Source organism: Crotalus tigris, unplaced genomic scaffold (assembly GCF_016545835.1).
Source record: "Crotalus tigris isolate CLP2741 ecotype Arizona unplaced genomic scaffold, ASM1654583v1 scf7180000019173.45859301935:6455823, whole genome shotgun sequence".
In the NCBI taxonomy this organism is placed as follows: domain Eukaryota; kingdom Metazoa; phylum Chordata; class Lepidosauria; order Squamata; family Viperidae; genus Crotalus; species Crotalus tigris.
Window position 1 is genome coordinate 6,045,142 of NW_024097414.1, and position 17,463 is coordinate 6,062,604.

At 47.8% G+C, this 17,463-nt stretch overlaps 1 protein-coding gene and 1 long non-coding RNA gene across 7 annotated transcripts in view; one reads left to right on the forward strand and one right to left on the reverse strand.

The window, feature by feature from the left end:
• Positions 1 to 12,370: 12,370 nt before the first annotated feature.
• On the reverse strand, positions 12,371 to 16,842 carry LOC120315676. Of its 2 annotated transcripts, XR_005558744.1 has the most exons (5): positions 15,407 to 16,842; positions 14,715 to 14,919; positions 14,116 to 14,199; positions 13,084 to 13,134; positions 12,371 to 12,676 (listed from the first exon to the last, which is right to left on the reverse strand). It is a non-coding gene; the product is annotated as an uncharacterized LOC120315676 (long non-coding RNA). The 2 variants fall into 2 exon arrangements; XR_005558743.1 differs by having other exon boundaries at positions 14,116 to 16,791.
• A 149-nt stretch (positions 16,843 to 16,991) lies between these two features.
• LOC120315672 (CREB binding protein) overlaps positions 16,992 to 17,463 on the forward strand; it is a 41,344-nt gene continuing 40,872 nt past the window's right edge. For 2 of the 5 annotated variants that reach the window (XM_039360415.1, XM_039360418.1), the window contains exon 1: positions 17,001 to 17,267. In XM_039360415.1, the coding sequence (XP_039216349.1) occupies positions 17,183 to 17,267 (85 nt within the window). In that variant the 5' untranslated portion in view covers positions 17,001 to 17,182. Of the gene's footprint in view, positions 17,268 to 17,463 lie in introns of all 5 variants that reach the window. The other 3 variants (XM_039360419.1, XM_039360417.1, XM_039360416.1) reach the window with 3 other exon arrangements.

Sequence of the window (17,463 nt, forward strand, 5' to 3'; positions counted from 1 at the left end):
CAGGAATTCTGGGAGTTGAAGTCCATGAGTCATAAAAGAGCCAAGGTTGCCTACCCCTGGTCTAGGATAGTCAGTTTCCCAACTGTAACTATGATTAGGTCTTTGAATTTATTGTGAAATTAAAGAGTTTTCATTATATATTCTGGCTGCTACCTGGTATTATGATTGATATTTGATTTCACACCTTTCTTCCCTAGCATAATTTTAGCCATGGTGATGGTTCTTAGAACCAGAAAGGAAACCTCAGCGGCCCATTTAAATGATCAGTGTGGCCGGTGATTAATAATAGATTTTATAGATTTATGCCTGGCATAATTCTAGCCACGGTGATGGTTCTTAGAACCAGAAAGAAAACCTCAATGGCCCTTCTTAATGCTAGGTGTGGCTTTTGATCTATAATAGATTTTATAGTTTTCTGCCTGGCATTATTTTAGCCATGGCAATGGTTCTTAGAACCAGAAAGGAAACCTCAATGGCCCTTCTTAATGCTAGGTGTGGCTGTTGATCTATAATAGATTTTATAGTTTTCTGCCTGGCATTATTTTAGCCATGACAATGGTTCTTAGAACCAGAAAGGAAACCTCAATGGCCCTTTTAAATGACCAGCATGGCCGATGATTAATAATAGATTTTATAGTTTTCTGCCTGGCATAGTTTTAGCCATGGCAATGGTTCTTAGAACCAGAAAGGAAACCTCAATGGCCCCTTTCTAATGCTAGGTGTGGCCGTTGATCTATAAAAGATTTTATAGTTTCCTAGCTTTGCAGATTGAGCGGAGGAACAAGTTGCGCTCTTCTGCCAAATGTTCCTCGAAAGAGACGACGCATGCTGGGCATGGCAGAGGAAGAAACCAAAGAGAAAGAAGAAGAAAGAAAGAAGAACCAAGACAGCAAGAAAATGTCTCCAGCTCAAGCCCTATTAGCCTTTGGCTGTGATGGCGCCTCCTACACTGTGAGGTAAGTTTAGTTGAGTCTTGTATTCTTCAAAGTCTCAGGGTATGGAGGGAGGCGGATGATCCGTTATGCCAGGGGTCCCCAACCCCCGGTCGGTGGACCATCACTGGTCTGCAGCATGCCAGCAAGTGGGCCACACAAAGAAGCAAAGCTCCATCCTCAGGATTCAGGCAGTATTCAAAACCACATCCCCTCTGGTCCACAGAAAACCTTTCTCCACGGCACCGGTCCTTGGTGCCCAAAAGGTTGGGAACCTCTGCATTATGCCTAGATAAGGAATGGTAACACCTGCATCTGAGCTAATAGTAACCATTGTGTATTGTGCATTCTTAGGAGTAAAACTCCAGGGGCAGCTGATGTAACATTGATATTTTTTTTTAATCTCAAAGGCGTCTACTATACGATCTTAGAAAAGAGAAGACACAGTTGTCAGCCTGCAGTGTTGATGGTGAAAATGGAGGAAGAAGGAATGGAACACAAGAATGAATATGGTCTCCATCAAGAATGCTACTTCACCAACTCAATCACAACTGAGCTGTAGATAATAAAGTTTTAAATGTTTGTTGCCAGGCATAAATTTAGCCATGGCGATGGTTCTTAGAACTGGGGGGGGGGGACTATCAATGGCCCCTTTTAAAGTTAGGCATGGCTGTTGATAGATTATAGACTTTATGGTTTTCTTGCCTGGCATAATTTTAGCCATGGCAATGGTTTTCAGAACCTGAAATAAATCCTCAACAGTCCTTTTCTAATGCTAGGTGTGGCTGTTGATCTACAAAAGATTTTATAGTTTTTTTAGCTTTGCAGTCTGGGTGGAGAAACAAGTGCACTCTTGCTGACAAATGTTCTTCGAAAGAGACAACCCTTGCTGTGCACAGCAGAGGAAGAAACAAAAGCAAAGAAAGAAAAAAGAAGACCAAGACAGCAAGAAAATGTCTCCAGCTCAAGCCCTATTAGCCTTTGGCTGTGAGGGCGCCTCCTATGCTGTGAGGTAAGTTAGTTGAGTCTTGTATTCTTCAAAGGATATGGAGGGAGGTGGGTGGTCTTCCCTACTTGTTGATCGGTTATGCCAGGGGTCCCCAATCCCTGGTCTATGGACTGGCACCGGACTGCAGCATACCAGCAAGTGGGCCACACAAACAAGCAAAGCTCCATCCTCAGGATGCAGGTATTCAAACCCCCCCCCCTCTGGTCCGCGGAAACCCTTTATCCACGGCACCATTCCCTGGTGCCCAAATGGTTGGGAACCTCTGCATTATACCTAGATAAGGAACGGTAACACCTGCATCTGAGGTAATAGTAACCACTGTACTTTGTGCATTCTTAGGAGTAAAACTCCAGGGGCAACTGAAGTAATACTATTTTTTTTAACTCAAAGGCTTCTACTACACCATCTTAGAAGATAGAAGACTCAGCTGCCAGCCTGCAGTGTTGATGGTGAAAATGGAGGAAGAAGGAATAGAACACAAGAATGAATATGGTCTCCATCAAGAATGCTACTTCACCAACTCAATCACAACTGAATTGTAGATAATAAAGTTTTAAATGTTTGTTGCCAGGCGTAAATTTAGCCATGGCAATGGTTCTTAGAACTGCGGGGGGGGGGGACTCTCAATGGCCTCTTTTAAAGCTAGGCATGGCTGTTGATAGATTATAGACTTTATGGTTTTCTTGCCTGGCGTAATTTTAGCCATGGCAATGGTTTTCAGAACCTGAAATAAAACCTCAACAGTCCTTTTCTAATGCTAGGTGTGGCTGTTGATCTATAAAAGATTTTATAGTTTTTTTAGCTTTGCAGACTGAGTGGAGAGCAAGTGCACTCTTGCTGACAAATGTTCCTCAAAGAGACAACCCTTGCTGTGCACAGCAGAGGAAGAAACAAAAGCGAAGAAAGAAAAAAGAAGACCAAGACAGCAAGAAAATGTCTCCAGCTCAAGCCCTATTAGCCTTTGGCTGTCATGGAGCCTCCTACACTGTGTGGTAAGTTTAGTTGAGCCTTGTATTCTTCAAAGACTTAGGATATGAAGGGAGGTGGGTGGTCTTCCACTACTTGTTGATCCGTTATACCAGGGGTCCCCAACCCTCAGTCTGTGGACCAGCACTGGACCGCAGCATGCCAGCAAGCAGGCCACACAAACAAGCAAACTCCATCCTCAGGATGCAGGTATTCAAAACCATACCCCCTCTGGTCCGCGGAAACCCTTTATCCATGGCACCATTCCTTGGTGCCCAAATGGTTGGGAACCTCTGCATTATGCCTAGATAAGGAAAGGTAACACTTGCACTTGAGGTAATAGTATCCACTGTACTTTGTGCATTCTTCGGAGTAAAACTCCAGAGGCAGCTGAAGTAATACTATTTTTTTTAACTCAAAGGCTTCTGCTACACCATCTTAGAAGACAGAAGATGAAAATGGAGGAAGAAGGAATGGAACACAAGAATGAATATCAAGAATGCTATTTCACCACGTAAATCAAAACTGAACTGTAGATAATAGATTTAATACCTTTCTTGCCAGCTGTAAATTTAGCCATGGCAATGGTTCTTAGAACCAGAAAGGAAACCTCCCCAACAGCCCTTTTAAATGCTAGGCACAGCTGTTGATTGATTATAGATTTTACAGTTTTCTGCCTGGCATAATTCTAGCCATGGTGATGGTTCTTAGAACCAGAAAGGAAACCTCAGCGGCCCATTTGCATGACCAGCATGGCCGGTGATTAATAATAGATTTTATAGTTTTCTGCCTGGCATAATTTTAGCCATGGTGATGGTTCTTAGAACCAAAAGAAAACCTCAATGGCCCTTTTTAATGCTAAGTGTGGCTGTTGATCAATTATAGATTTTATACCTTTCTTGCCTGGCATACTTCTGGCCATGGCGATGGTTCTTAGAACCAGAAAGAAAGCCTCAACGACCCTTTTTAATACTAATTGTGGCCGTTGATCTATAAAAGATTTTATAGCTTTAGAGTCCCTGAGATTGAGGGGAGGAACATTTGCACGCCTGTTGCCAAATGTTCCTCAGAAGAGACACGGAGGAAGAAACAAAGGCGAAGAAAGAAAAAAGAAGAACCAAGACAGCAAGAAAATGTCTGCAGCTATTAGCCTTTGGCTGTGATGGTGCCTCCTACGCTGTGAGGTAAGTTGTATTCTTCAAAGTTTTAGGATATGGAAGGAAGTGGATGGTCCATTCTTCCTTGGTAAGTAGGGGGTAACACCTGCATCTGAGGTAATAGTAACCACAGTGTATTGTGCATTCTTAGGAGTAAAACTCCAGTGGCAGCTGAAGTAACACTGACTTTTTTTTTTGTCTCAAAGGCATGTACTACAGCATCTTAGAAGACAGAAGACTCAGCTGTTGATGGTAAAAGTACAAGAAGAAGGAATGGAAATCAAGAATGAATACGATCTTGTAGATAATAGATTTTATATCTTTCTTGCCTGGCATAAATTAAGCCCTGGCAATGGTTCTTAGAACCAGAAAGGAAACCTCAATAGCCTTTTTTAATGCTAGGCATGGCTGTTGATCAATAATAGATTTTATAGTTTTCTGCCTGGCGTAATTTAGCCATGGTGATGGTTCTTAGAACCAGAAAGGAAATCTCAATGGCCTTTTTAAATGACCAGTGTGGCTGTTGATTGATTATAGATTTTATAGTTTTCTGCCTGGCATAATTCTGGCCATGGCGATGGTTCTTAGAACCAAAAGAAAACCTCAATGGCCCTTTTTAATGCTAGGTGTGGCTGTTGATCCATTATAGATTTTATACCTTTCTTGCCTGGCATAATTCTGGCCATGGCGATGGTTCTTAGAACCAGAAAGAAAGCCTCAATGGCCCTTTTTAATGCTAAGTGTGGCTGTTGATCTATAAAAGATTTTGTAGCTTTAGAGTCCCTGAGATCGAGGGGAGGAACATTTGCACGCCTGTTGCCAAATGTTCCTCAGAAGAGACACGGAGGAAGAAACAAAGGCGAAGAAAGAAAAAAGAAGAACCAAGACAGCAAGAAAATGTCTGCAGCTCAAGCCCTATTAGCCTTTGGCTGTGATGGCGCCTCCTACACTGTGAGGTAAGTTGTATTCTTCAAAGTTTCAGGATATGGAGGGAAGTGGATGGTCCATTCTTCCTAGGAAATTGATAGTCCATTCTTCCTTGGTAAGTAGGGGGTAACACCTGCATCTGAGGTAATAGTAACCACAGTGTATTGTGCATTCTTAGGAGTAAAACGCCAGTGGCAGCTGAAGTAACACTGACTTTTTTTTTGTCTCAAAGGTATGTACTACAGCATCTTAGAAGACAGAAGACTCAGTGTTGATGGTAAAAGTACAAGAAGAAGGAATGGAAATCAAGAAGAATATAATGTTGTAGATAATAGATTTTACATCTTTCTTGCCTGGCATAAATTAAGCCTTGGCAATGGTTATTAGAACCAGAAAGGAAACCTCAATAGCCTTTTTTAATGCTAGGCACGGCTGTTGATCAATAATAGATTTTATAGTTTTCTGCCTGGCGTACGTTTAGCCATGGTGATGGTTCTTAGAACCAGAAAGAAAATCTCAACGGCCTTTTTAAATGACCAGTGTGGCTGTTGATTGATTATAGATTTTATAGTTTTCTGCCTGGCATAATTCTGGCCATGGCGATGGTTCTTAGAACCAAAAGAAAACCTCAATGGCCCTTTTTAATGCTAGGTGTGGCTGTTGATAGATTATAGATTTTATATCTTTCTTGCTTGGCATAATTCTGGCCATGGCAATGGTTCTTAGAACCAGAAAGAAAGCCTCAATGGCCCTTTTTAATGCTAAGTGTGGCTGTTGATCTATAAAAGATTTTATAGATTTAGAGTCCCTGAGATTGAGGGGAGGAACATTTGCACACCTGTTGCCAAATGTTCCTCAGAAGAGACACGGAGGAAGAAACAAAGGCGAAGAAAGAAAAAAGAAGAACCAAGACAGCAAGAAAATGTCTGCAGCTCAAGCCCTATTAGCCTTTGGCTTTGATGGCGCCTCCTACGCTGTGAGGTAAGTTGTATTCTTCAAAATTTCAGGATATGGTGGGAAGTGGATAGTCCATTCTTCCTAGGTAAGTAGGGGTAATACCTACATCTGTGGTAATAGTAACCATTGTGTATTGTGCATTCTTATGTGTAAAAACCTCTGGCAGCTGAAGTAACATTGATTTTTTTTTAATTTCAAAGACATGTACTCTACACCATCTTAGAAGACAGAAGACACAGTTGTCAGCCTGCAGTGTTGATGGTGAAAAAGGAGGAAGAAGGAATGGAACGCAAGAATGAACATGATCTCCACCAAGAATGCTATTTCACCAATTATGTAAAAACTGACCTTTAGAACAATCGCTGAAAATGTAAGCCACTTTCATGATCACACCACAGTACACATTTTCATCCTATCTGTGGCCATTGCTACATAATAGAGATTCTAGTTTTCTTGCCTGTTGTATTTTTAGCCAATTCTAGATGTGTTCCATGATGTACATAAGATTCCATACTTTTCTTGCCTCCTTACTGTTAGACCTAGCAATGGTTCTTAAAACCCAAAAGAAAATGTCTATGGCCCTTTCTATTGCTAGGCTTGGTCACTGATTATTAAGACAGTAATTGGTATTCTGGCCTGATGTAATGATAGCCATAGCTATAGTTCTTAGAACTTGAGAAGGGCCACACAAGCATTCCACATGCCAACCTATCACGTAAATAATAGTGATGACTCATTTTTAGGGGTCTTTCAGTCCCTGAGCTTCCCCTGTGTGACACACTGAATGGATGTGGATAATTATCGGCTCCCAGACTCACTCAGTCCATGAGCAGATACTCTGTGAGACTCACACTAGAAGTCTCTCCAGGTCGCCCTGGGTGACCCTTTCAGTCCCTGAGTGAGCAGTGAGGGCGAATCATACTGGAAGTGTCAACAGCCCTCAGCTGGAAGCCTCTCCCAATCCCTGAGGCTTCCCAACTGAGTCTCAAACTGGAAGGGAATCCTTTTGGATCACATCCTTCACTGGCCAATGATGATCATGATCAGTGCAGTCCGTGAAACCAGAGAGACAAAAGAGCTGCACTATTCCTGATTACACTATTCGCTGACCCCCATGTTTAGGCATGGACCCTTGGCCACGGCTCCTTTGCCCCCTGCCACTCACCTCAGCCCATTTACAGGCAGCTTTCCTCCTCCCCTGCCCTCCCGCAGCCATTCTCCACGGCCAGTGGGCCCTTGGCCCTCTGCCCGTCGCCCTTCGGCCCGGCCAATTCACCCAGACACCCTTTGTCCTGGGCCTTTGGCTGTACGGGACAAATAGCCCCCAGCCATGGGGCTGTGGGGGCAGCGTGCGATGAGCAACCCCAGGGGCTGGGGGGGGCAGCTGTGATGCAAGATTTTTTTAAAAAGTGCTCTGCTCTGCAAGTTTTGGGGCCTTGCAGCTCTGTCACCAGAATCGGAAGGAGGGGGACTGGCAGCAGAAGTAGCAGCCACCGGGGCCACTGGGGGGAGCAGTCAGACAAGAGTGTGTTGGGGGAACGAGGGAGGGAGGGAGGGGCACCTCAAGGGGGCTTCATGAAGACAGCTTGACTTGCAACTCAAACGAAAGAGGGGAGGGGGAGCAAGGCCGGAGCAGCTTCTGCCATAGCCAGGGGGGTGGGTTAGGGGGGCGCATAAGTAAACAGAGGGCTGGTGTGTTGCTGGAACTGGAGCGTCATGGGAGGGAAAGGTGGGCAAATGGCATGGGCTTGGGGGTTGGAACTGTGACCCGTCCGTGGGAGGGAAGGGTGGGCAAATGGCATGGGCTTGGGGGTTGGAATTGTGACCCGTCGTGGGAGGGAAGGGTGGGCAAATGGCATGGGCTTGGGGGTTGGAATTGTGACCCGTCGTGGGAGGGAAGGGTGGGCAAATGGCATGGGCTTGGGGGTTGGAACTGTGACCCGTCGTCGTGGGAGGGAAGGGTGGGCAAATGGCATGGGCTTGGGGGTTGGACCTGGAGTGTCGTGGGAGGGAAGGGTGGGCAAATGGCATGGGCTTGGGGGTTGGAACTGTGACCCGTCGTCGTGGGAGGGAAGGGTGGGTAGAAGCCACACTGGTCTTGCTGTTTGCCTGTGCGCTCCCCTAACCCAACCCCCTGGCTATGGCAGAAGCTGCTCCGGCCTTGCTCCCCCTCCCCTCTTTCGTTTGAGTTGCAAGTCAAGCTGTCTTCATGAAGCCCCCTTGAGGTGCCCCTCCCTCCCTCCCTTGTTCCCCCAACACACTCTTATCTGACTGCCCCCCCCAGTGGCCCCGGTGGCTGCTACTTCTGCTGCCAGTCCCCCTCCTTCTGATTCTGGTGACAGAGCTGCAAGACCCCAAAACTTACAGAGCAGCCACAGCACTTTAAAAAATCTTGCATCACAGCTACCCCCCCCCCCCAGCCCCTGGGGTTGCTCATCGCACGCTGCCCCCACAGCCCCATGGCTGGGGGCTATTTGTCCCATACAACGAAAGACCCAGGACAGACGGTATCTGGGTGAATTGGCCGGACCGAAGGGCAACGGGCAGAGGGCCAAGGGCCCACTGGCCATGGAGAATGGCTGCAGGAGGGCAGCGGAGGACGAAAGCTGCCTGTAAATGGGCTGAGGTGAGGGGCCGGGGGCAAAGGAGGTGCGGCCAAGGGTCCACACCTAAGCATCCCATTCCCTTCCTGATGGGGCCTTTCAGTCCCTGAGTTACCACTCTGAAACTCACACTGAATGAGTAGGCCCAGCTCCTTCAGACTCTGAACACACACTCTGTGAGACTCACCATGGAAGGGACACCCCTTCAGTCCCTGGGTGAGCAGCCAGGGCGAATCACACTGGAGGAGTCAACAACGCTCAAGCCTCCTCCAGTGCCCTAGCTGAGTCTCAAGCTGGAAGGGAATGCTTTTGAATCGCTTCCCTGAGAAATAATGTCAGCTGCATCCAGATCTCTTAGAACCAAAAGTAAACCCGGTGACGCAGTTTGACATGAGATATTGCCATCTCAATAAATTAATAACTAGCTTTTTGCTAGGGTGAGACATTATGTCCTCGAACTGGAAAATAAATCTGTGTGACCCTTTTAAATTCTAGATGTGGCCATTGAAACCCTGAGTAGATTTCTTGCCTGGCTTAATTGAGGCACGATGGTCGTTCTTAGAACCAGAAAGCATCTCAATGGCCCTTTTTAATGCTGGGTGTGCCGGTGATTGATAATAGATTTTAGTTTTCTGCCTGGTGTAAAGTTAGCCATGGCGATGGTTCTTAGAACCAGGAAGAAAACCTCAACGGCCCTTTTAAATGATCAATGTATGGCCAGTGCTTAGTAATAAATTTTATAGTTTTCTGCCTGGCGTAAAGTTAGCCATGGCGATGGTTCTTAGATCCAGGAAGAAAACCTCAACGGCCCTTTTAAATGACCAGTGTGGCCAGTGGCTGTTGATGGGTTATAGATTTCATAGTTTTCTGCCTGGCATAAATTTAGCCCTGGCGATGGTTCTTAGAACCAAAATTAAAGCCTCATTGGCCACTCTTAAATGACCAATATGGCCAGTGCTTGGTAATGGATTTTATAGTTTTCTGCCTGGCATAAATTTAATCCTGGCAGTGGTTCTTAGAATCCGAAAGAAAATCTCAGTGGCCCTTTTTAATGTCTGGTGTGGCCAGTGATTGATAAAAGATTTCTATTTGGAATAATTTTATCCACGGCTGTTGTTTAAAATGTGTAAGTTATGTTTTGACTGATAAATGTTAAACATGACACACAGTATGGCGGTCACCTCAAGAATTTTGATTTTTTTTGTCACACACATTTGTCTTTTTGTTCCTGAAATTTCTGTTTGACATGTATTTTTTGTAATACAACTGAGTTTTACTCCTGATTTACTGTTGTTAAGTAGTTGTGATGCTTATGGTAGACAAGTTTTATCTTTCGCCTGTTTTTATGTATTCTTTCTTATCACCATCTCTTCACCAAGAGATAACTGTTGTGATATTTATGTATTTGAACACTGAAGTTGTGTTTTCTTTCTTCCGAGAAAAATCTTTTGATGACAACTATGGTTCCTTTTACACCTCACCTTTTGTCAAAAATGTCATTTTAAATTAGTGAACTATTTAACCCATGGTATTTTATCACTGCTTTTGTAATTTTTGTGTGATTTTTTTATCCTTAAAATATTGGATTATGCTTTTATGTATTTTATCTGTAAGACTGTATTATGTTTTGAATTGTTGTACAAACTGTTGCAACTGGGTAACGCTTGGAAGATATGATGCAGAACAATAAAGTATGTTTCGAGTCTTCCTTCACTACATTTGGGATCCTGCAGCAGGAGCTTGGACCTGTTGGGCACCTTGTGCTCCTGCCCTTTGCCGAAATCACTGAGGATCATCTTTTGTAAGGATTTGGGGGTTTGGTATATTTAGAAATGTCCTGTTCTACCAAAATAAACTTCCAATGAATTTTTTTGTGCTTTACATAACTTTTTAGGTTTCTCTCTCTCTCCCTCCCTCCCTCCCCCCCCCTCTCTCTCCCTCTCTCATCTATTATCTATCTCACCTATTAATCATCTATATCAAACATCCCAAACACAAGGCCCGGGGGCTGGATGCGGCCCACAAAGTGGTTTCATGTGGCCCGCGAAGCCATCCTGGAAACAGTGAGGGAACGGCCCCCTCTGCCTTGGCCCTGGCCCAGGCCGGCTGGGAGCCAATGTACAATTTTGTGGTGGCCATCTTGGCACTTGCCCCAGTGGACCATGCCTTGGCACTTGCCCCAGTCCCACCCCCTTCTGCCAGAGACCCTCAGATCTGTCCCGCAGGCACCCTTGACGCGACTGGTTAGAACTGGCCACGCCCACCCAGTAGGCCACACCCACTCCATCCATGCCCACCCAGTAGGCTGCACCCACTCTGGCCACACACCTCCCCCAGAGAAACCGCAATGCTGATGCGGCCCTCAGCGAAATTGAGTCTGACACTCCTGATCTTTATTTAATCTATCCAGTAACCTTTTCTGCTGTACCTTAGGGGGAAAAAATGTCATGGGCTTACCTGGCCACAGGAGGGCAGCATTCCCTGTTTTGCCCTCCTCAGTGCCCTATTAGAAATGAAATTTTAGCTCCTGCAATTATCTTTTATATTCCATCCTCTGCTGTGGCTGCTTTGAGCTACCATCAAAGGAAGGAAATGAAAGAATAAAAATAAGCCACTCTGGGACTTCTTTGCCAAATGTTACTGCACACACTGGCCACAGGAGGGCAGGCTTTGCTGCTTTGACTAAACTCAGTTTTATAGGTGTTTGCTTATTATGTATATTCCTTTATCAAAGGTGTACTCTGAGTGCCGCTACGACACAGGTTGGCAACCTGCGGCTCTGGAGCCACATATGGCTCTTTGTGGCTTATTAATATTAATAAGGTTTTAATAATAAAGAATAATAATCTTAAAACGCCATTAAAGAGGTTTATTTATTTTTGTGGCTGCAGTATCTGATTTGACAGAGTTTTCCGTCCCTTGGCTATAGGATGGAGGCCATTAAAAAAAGCCTACCATGGACTCCACAAACTAAAGCTATGGCACGGAAAACTGTGCCCTCCTGTGGTCAAAAACACGTATTGCGGCTACCAAAAGAAATAAACCTTTTTAATGGCATTTTAACGGTATTAACACCTTATTAATAGGGCCAGGGGAGGTCCGTTTGCTGCAACACAGGCGCGGAAGAAAAAATCTGCTTCAAAAGCCTTCAACCTAGTTAAGGAGGACTATGATGCCCTATTAATATTAATAAGGTTTTAATAAAGAATAACCTTAAAATGCCATTGAAAAGTTTTTTAATGGCTGCTCTACTTGCTTCAACCACAGGATGGCACTGTTTTTTGACCCTTAATAGCATTCAATAGCTGCAATAGCTAAATAATAATCTTAAAATCATATTAAAAGGGTTTATTTCTTTTTGTGGCTGCTATTCCTTCTTTAATCGTAGGACTCAATTCTTCCCAGAGGACTTGACCGCTTTAGTCTCAATAAATAACTTCCCCTCTCCCAGGAAACAGGCGATGGGAGCCTAAGCGGGCCTCCTGTGCACTTTCCTCACAACCAACCCAAGCAAAGCGGTTACCAACAGAATAAGAGACGTGGAGTTTCAGCTAGAACTTAACAGAATATCTCTCTGCAGCAAGAAAATGGGGTGTGTGGGGACCAGCAAGGTAGCTGAAATACCTGAGCTTTTCTAAGAGTAGAATAGCATTTTTTAGAGCCAGACTTAATATCCTCTCCTTGGCACTCCTGCAGGGCAGGAATGATAAAACCCCAAGACTGAGTGAAAGTGTACTTGTGGCAGTGGGGAAGTTGAAGATCTCTCTCACACGTGTGTCCTGTTAGTCCAAAGCCAAACATTAAAATCAAAACCTGTGATTTGGATCTGAAAAATATTTCCTTTAATTGTATGCATTGTACTGTGAGGAATTTGTGGGAATGGGGGGGGGGGCGGGGATTAGAGTCTAATGTTTCTGCTCCGTCCTTGCTCTTTATGTCAAACGCCCAGAAATGTGAGAAGGGGCTCCAGAAAAGGCCGTCAGTCTGTGGGTTCTAGGACTGACTCGCTCAGAGCCTAGATCCCAATAATGTTCAGTGCCGTGTTTCTTAAAATGCTCCCGTGCCGTTTTCAGTAGCACACTGCTTGAACTTCATCTCGCCAAAGCTCCGCTCCTTTGCCGTGCCCTAGAAGGACACAGAGAGAGGCAGGAGAGATTCTGAGCCAGCCTACATATGGAGGATTGCATTGCGTGGATTGGAAGCTCGCGTAGTGCAGATAATTCCTCTTTCCTTGCCCGTGGCTTACTGGTGAAGCCCTGAGGGATTGGTTGAGCACAACATGCTAAAAACACAAACCGTGCTTTACAAGCCGTGGCTAGCTGAAGTAACCCTTAGAGTGAGTCCTGACATCTCCCACTTTTTGAATTAAAGAGGAGGGGTGCTCTGATGGGACAATTGTACAAAGCACCCACAGTTCAGTTCCTGAAGGTGTTTCTCTGTCCTGTCACTAAGGGGGCATAATAAAAACCAGGACTTTCTTAGTGACACTGGAAATCACCAAATGCCTCAGTTAGACCATAAATACTACTCACCTCCCAAGCCAGGGAACATTTGTTGGTTTTTTTTCACAGATTCCTCATCATCTGCAAGAAAAATAAACTGCTTAGGGTGTAAGAATGGGGAAACAACTGAAGATGGATTTATTTGTCTATTCAAAAGTACATTCAAGATCGGTCAGATCGGAAACATCCTTTATTCAAACAGAAGGTGAGAATTCTGCCCTTCCTTTAGAAAAGGCAGGACATAGACCTCTGCAAGCTCAGTAGCTCATGAAAAGAAGCGAACTTTTGGCAATAGTAAAAGACCAGTTCATAAAGCCATCCAAGTTCCCTTCAGTTGCCCCCAACTTCCTTCTAGTCTTTCAATTTCAGAACCAGCTCGATGTAAAAGAGGGCTGCCCCTTTCCAGGTCATTTGATTACTTTAAAACTGCTATAAGTCCATTGTCTTCTTAGAAGAACCGAGACCAATGGTGAAATAGATTCATACAAATCTATTCAATAGAAAACAATACAACAACTGGCACTGATAGCTGATAGAACAACAACTGGCACTCAAAGCTCCATCTTCAGTGTGTTCCCAACCAGGGAACTTCTCTGCTTCTCCAGGCCCTTTTGAAGGAAGCCTGGGCGCAGGAGGTCCAACGTTTGCCTGCAACCCCCAAAAGAAGAAATGGCACTGGGCGCTTTTCTGTCTGTTCTACATCTTTGGAAGACGATGCTGGGAGTGGGGCCTGCAGCGTACTGCCTCCAGAATCGGTCACTTTTCTTAGTGACGCTATTTCTGTGACCTGTTCTGCAGATGGGCAGAGTTGGAAGAACCAGCGGGTCCCTGAGCCAGGTACAGCCTTTCTGGATCCTGACCTCGCTTCCTCCCCTCCCCCCCCCCGTTCCAGTGGGGCCCTTGCCAGAGCTTACAAGATGTGCTTCCAGCGCATCACCCTGCGGAGTCGTTTATTTCTCAGTTTCAGCATTTTGGTAGCCCACAGTCAATCGCTTTTATTGACTTAATCATTTCTTGATAAGCATTTCCAGGCTGGCCCTGAGCAGAAGTGCACTTTCTTACCGTCTCCTTTTGTGTTTGACGTCTGCTCATCCCATTTTATTCGATGTAACGTGAGCCGCTTAAATTTCTTCTGTGCTTTGGGACCTTGGAAAGAAAGCAGAAAAGGTAGAACTGACAAGCAGCATCGCAACAAGTGATGAAGCACAGCTTCACAAACACAACAACCGGGAGAAGGTCCCAACCATAAACTGAGAACGACTCTCAAAGGAAAAGCCAGAAAGACGAGGTCCTTCTGCTGCTTTTCAAAACACATGTTTCTGAAGACTTGGCCTACCCTGACATAATGGTCTGAAATCGGTTTTGTTTACTCCAGGTTGTGCCAAGTGATGCTATTTCTGCAACCAGTTTTGCAGATGGACAGATGTGTTCTGCATTCTTCCCCCCCCCCTCCGCCCCACAAAAAACAGGCTGGAAGAACCGTCGGTGCCTCGAGACAAGTGCAGCCTTCCTGAACCTCCAACCCTGCATTTTCCCCCTCCTCCTTCTGGAACGAGGCAGGTTCTGGACCAAGTCCCCACATTGCCTGAGCCTGCTGGAAGTTTCAGCCCCTTAGAAAGGCAAAGTGTGATACAACCCGGCCCGCTTGCCCATCTCCTTACCTCCTTCTACCACCACCACAGGACAGGAAGTCGGCCGTACTGGGAAGGACGTCGTCAAAGGCACCGGGGGACGACCGCAGCGAACGGACGGGAGAAGTTCCCAGAGGATGGGCTCCAGCACGAGTCCAAAAGCTCAGAAGTCTAAATTTCTGGTCCTAGTGACCGACTGGATTCTGCCACATTATCCTGGGACATGTATATTTGCCTTCATTTTTAACAAATGTTAATCGATTAAATTACATAAGGCAAAATGTGCTTCAAGTTTTGCTACCATTAGATGGGTAAGAAGCAGGTTGAAAGTCATACCTAATGTATGGACAACATCCAGCTGGGAGTAAATGAAATAGACCAGGGGTCCACAGCCCTTGTCCGCGGCCCAGTACCTGATCATGACCCATTCAGAACTGGGCCACGCAAGTGACAGGCGAGTGTGCACATGCGCACTCATGCAAGTGGTAGGCACGCTTGCCTGCAAAGCTCCATTTGCTTGAGTGGAGGGTGCACGCGCATGCTATTTGCACAAATGGAGCTGCATGCACGAATCTGTGGCTCACATAGAGCCATCCCCTCTCCACTACCCCCCGCCAACCCACCAAGCTGGAAAGGTAGATAGGTATACTATTCCATTTAAGACTGCTCTTCAACACATTCATATTTATTTATTAAATTAGGATGATAACAATATTATTTACCAAATTTCCAAATGATACAAAGTTGATGGAGGAAAAGCAACCATTTTGAAGCACAGTAGGTCCTTGACACATTGGAATGACGGGCTGAAGTCAATAAGAAGAATTTCAACAAAAAGTAAGGCAAAATCCTACATTCAAAGGCCTGTGTGAAACAGGGCACAGTTAAGGATTTGAGCAAACAAGGGGAACAGGAGCCTGTGGGAAAAGCAACGCCATCCTACTACATTGCCTCAACATCAGCAGAGGGCCAGACTCAGAGAAATCCTCATTCTTTTCTGTTCTATGCTGGTTACAGCAACCTTAGGGAACAGGTAATCCTCAGATTAGGACCAATTGGGACCAGGATTACTATCACTAAACCACACAGTTGTAAAGTGTGACATCACATGAACACATTGCTTAGCGACAGAAATTCCAGCCCTTCCAGTTATTATTGCCAAATGAGAACCTCACCATCACCATGACTGCTGAACTCCATCTGGCTTCCTCGGTGACTGTTTGGGGGAAGCCAGTTGCTGAACGAACAGACTGAAACCCCCCCAACCCAGGCCTACCTGTACTGCCTCCCCCGCCCCCAGGAAGCGCACGAGGAAAGCAGAAATCCGGAGAGGCTGAGTCGCCCAGCCGGGGGAGAGACGGGCCGCCAGGTGGGCAGCGAGGCTCGCACGGCTGCCCCAGGGACAGGGCAGGGGGACGGGGCATTGAATGGGGGAAGGAGGGGGCCCACTCACAGCTGTTGCTCAAAGGGGGACCCGTGCGGGGCGGGGGAGATCAGAGCTTCCTTCCGCGACCCCAACGGGAGCATCGGGAACTGAAACCCGTGACAGGAAACAAGGTGGCGGGAGGCCCGTGGGGGGCGCGCACGAACCGACCCCGAAGTAAAAGCGCAGCGGCCGCCTCCTCGGTAAGGCTTGCGGGAGGCGCCGACTGCGGAAGAAGCGTCCGGCGGAGCTTCGGGTGCGCTCGTGCTTTTCCGGCGGCGGCGGCGGCGGCGGCCGAAGCCGGAGGGACGCGCCGTGCGCAATGAGGCGAGCGCGCACGCCCGGCCCCGCCCCTTTGTCTGTGGAAAAGAGAAGAGAAAAAACTTTTTTTTTTTAATTGAGGAATCAACAGCCGCCATCTTGTCGCGGAGCCGGAGCGCGTCGCGGGCGGGAGCCGGGCCGGGCCAGGGCGGGAGCCGGGCCGTAGAGAAGCCGCCGCAGGGCCGCTGACGCCGTCCGGGCAGGCCCTTTCGCGCCTCGGCCGCCCGATCCCTCCAGGAGGCGCTGCCAGCACCGCGGGCCGCTGTCCGCCTGGTCCGGTCCGGTCCGGTCCAGCGGCGTGAGCCCCGCCGTGCCTGCTCCTCGTGGGGACGTTCGGCCCCGAAGGCACGGCGGGCCGGCGAAGGACGGGGAGAACGGCGTCCGCTGCGACTGACCGCCCGCCCGCCTGACGGAGGGAGGAGGAGGAGGAGGAGAGAGGGAGGGGGCGCGGGCGCCATCCGGGCACTGCGCGAGGGGGAGGGGCGCCGGCGCGCTTCCGCCGCCGCCGCCGCCGGGGGTCCTGCCGCTGCCGTCCGCCGCGGCCGCCGAGATGGGGGTCGCGCAGCGGCGGGGGCGGGCGGCGGTGAAGCGCTGAGGAGGAGCGGAGGGCGGCCCGGCCTCTCGGCCAGCCCCGCCACGGCGGCGAGCGGGAGAAGGACGCGGAGGAGGCGGCGGCGGCGGCGGAGGAAGCCGCGGCCGGCAGAGCGCGGAGCCGCGGGGGAAACCGAGGCCGCAGCGGCGGGCGGCGGAGGCCATGGCGGAGAACTTGCTGGACGGGCCTCCCAACGCCAAGCGGGCCAAGCTCAGCTCGCCCGGCTTCTCCGCCTCCGACACCACAGGTGAGCCGAGGCTGCCGGCCCGGGCGGCCTGTCATGCGGGGAGGCCCTCGGCGTGCGCCGGGCCGCCCGGCGCTGGGCTTTTGTCCCGCCGCTGGTTACCCGAGCCCGCAGTGGCGGGTCCCGAAAGATCGGGCAAGAGGAACCGGGGCGGGGGAGGGGAGGGGCAGGGTGGGCTGGAAGGTGCCGCTCTACAAGG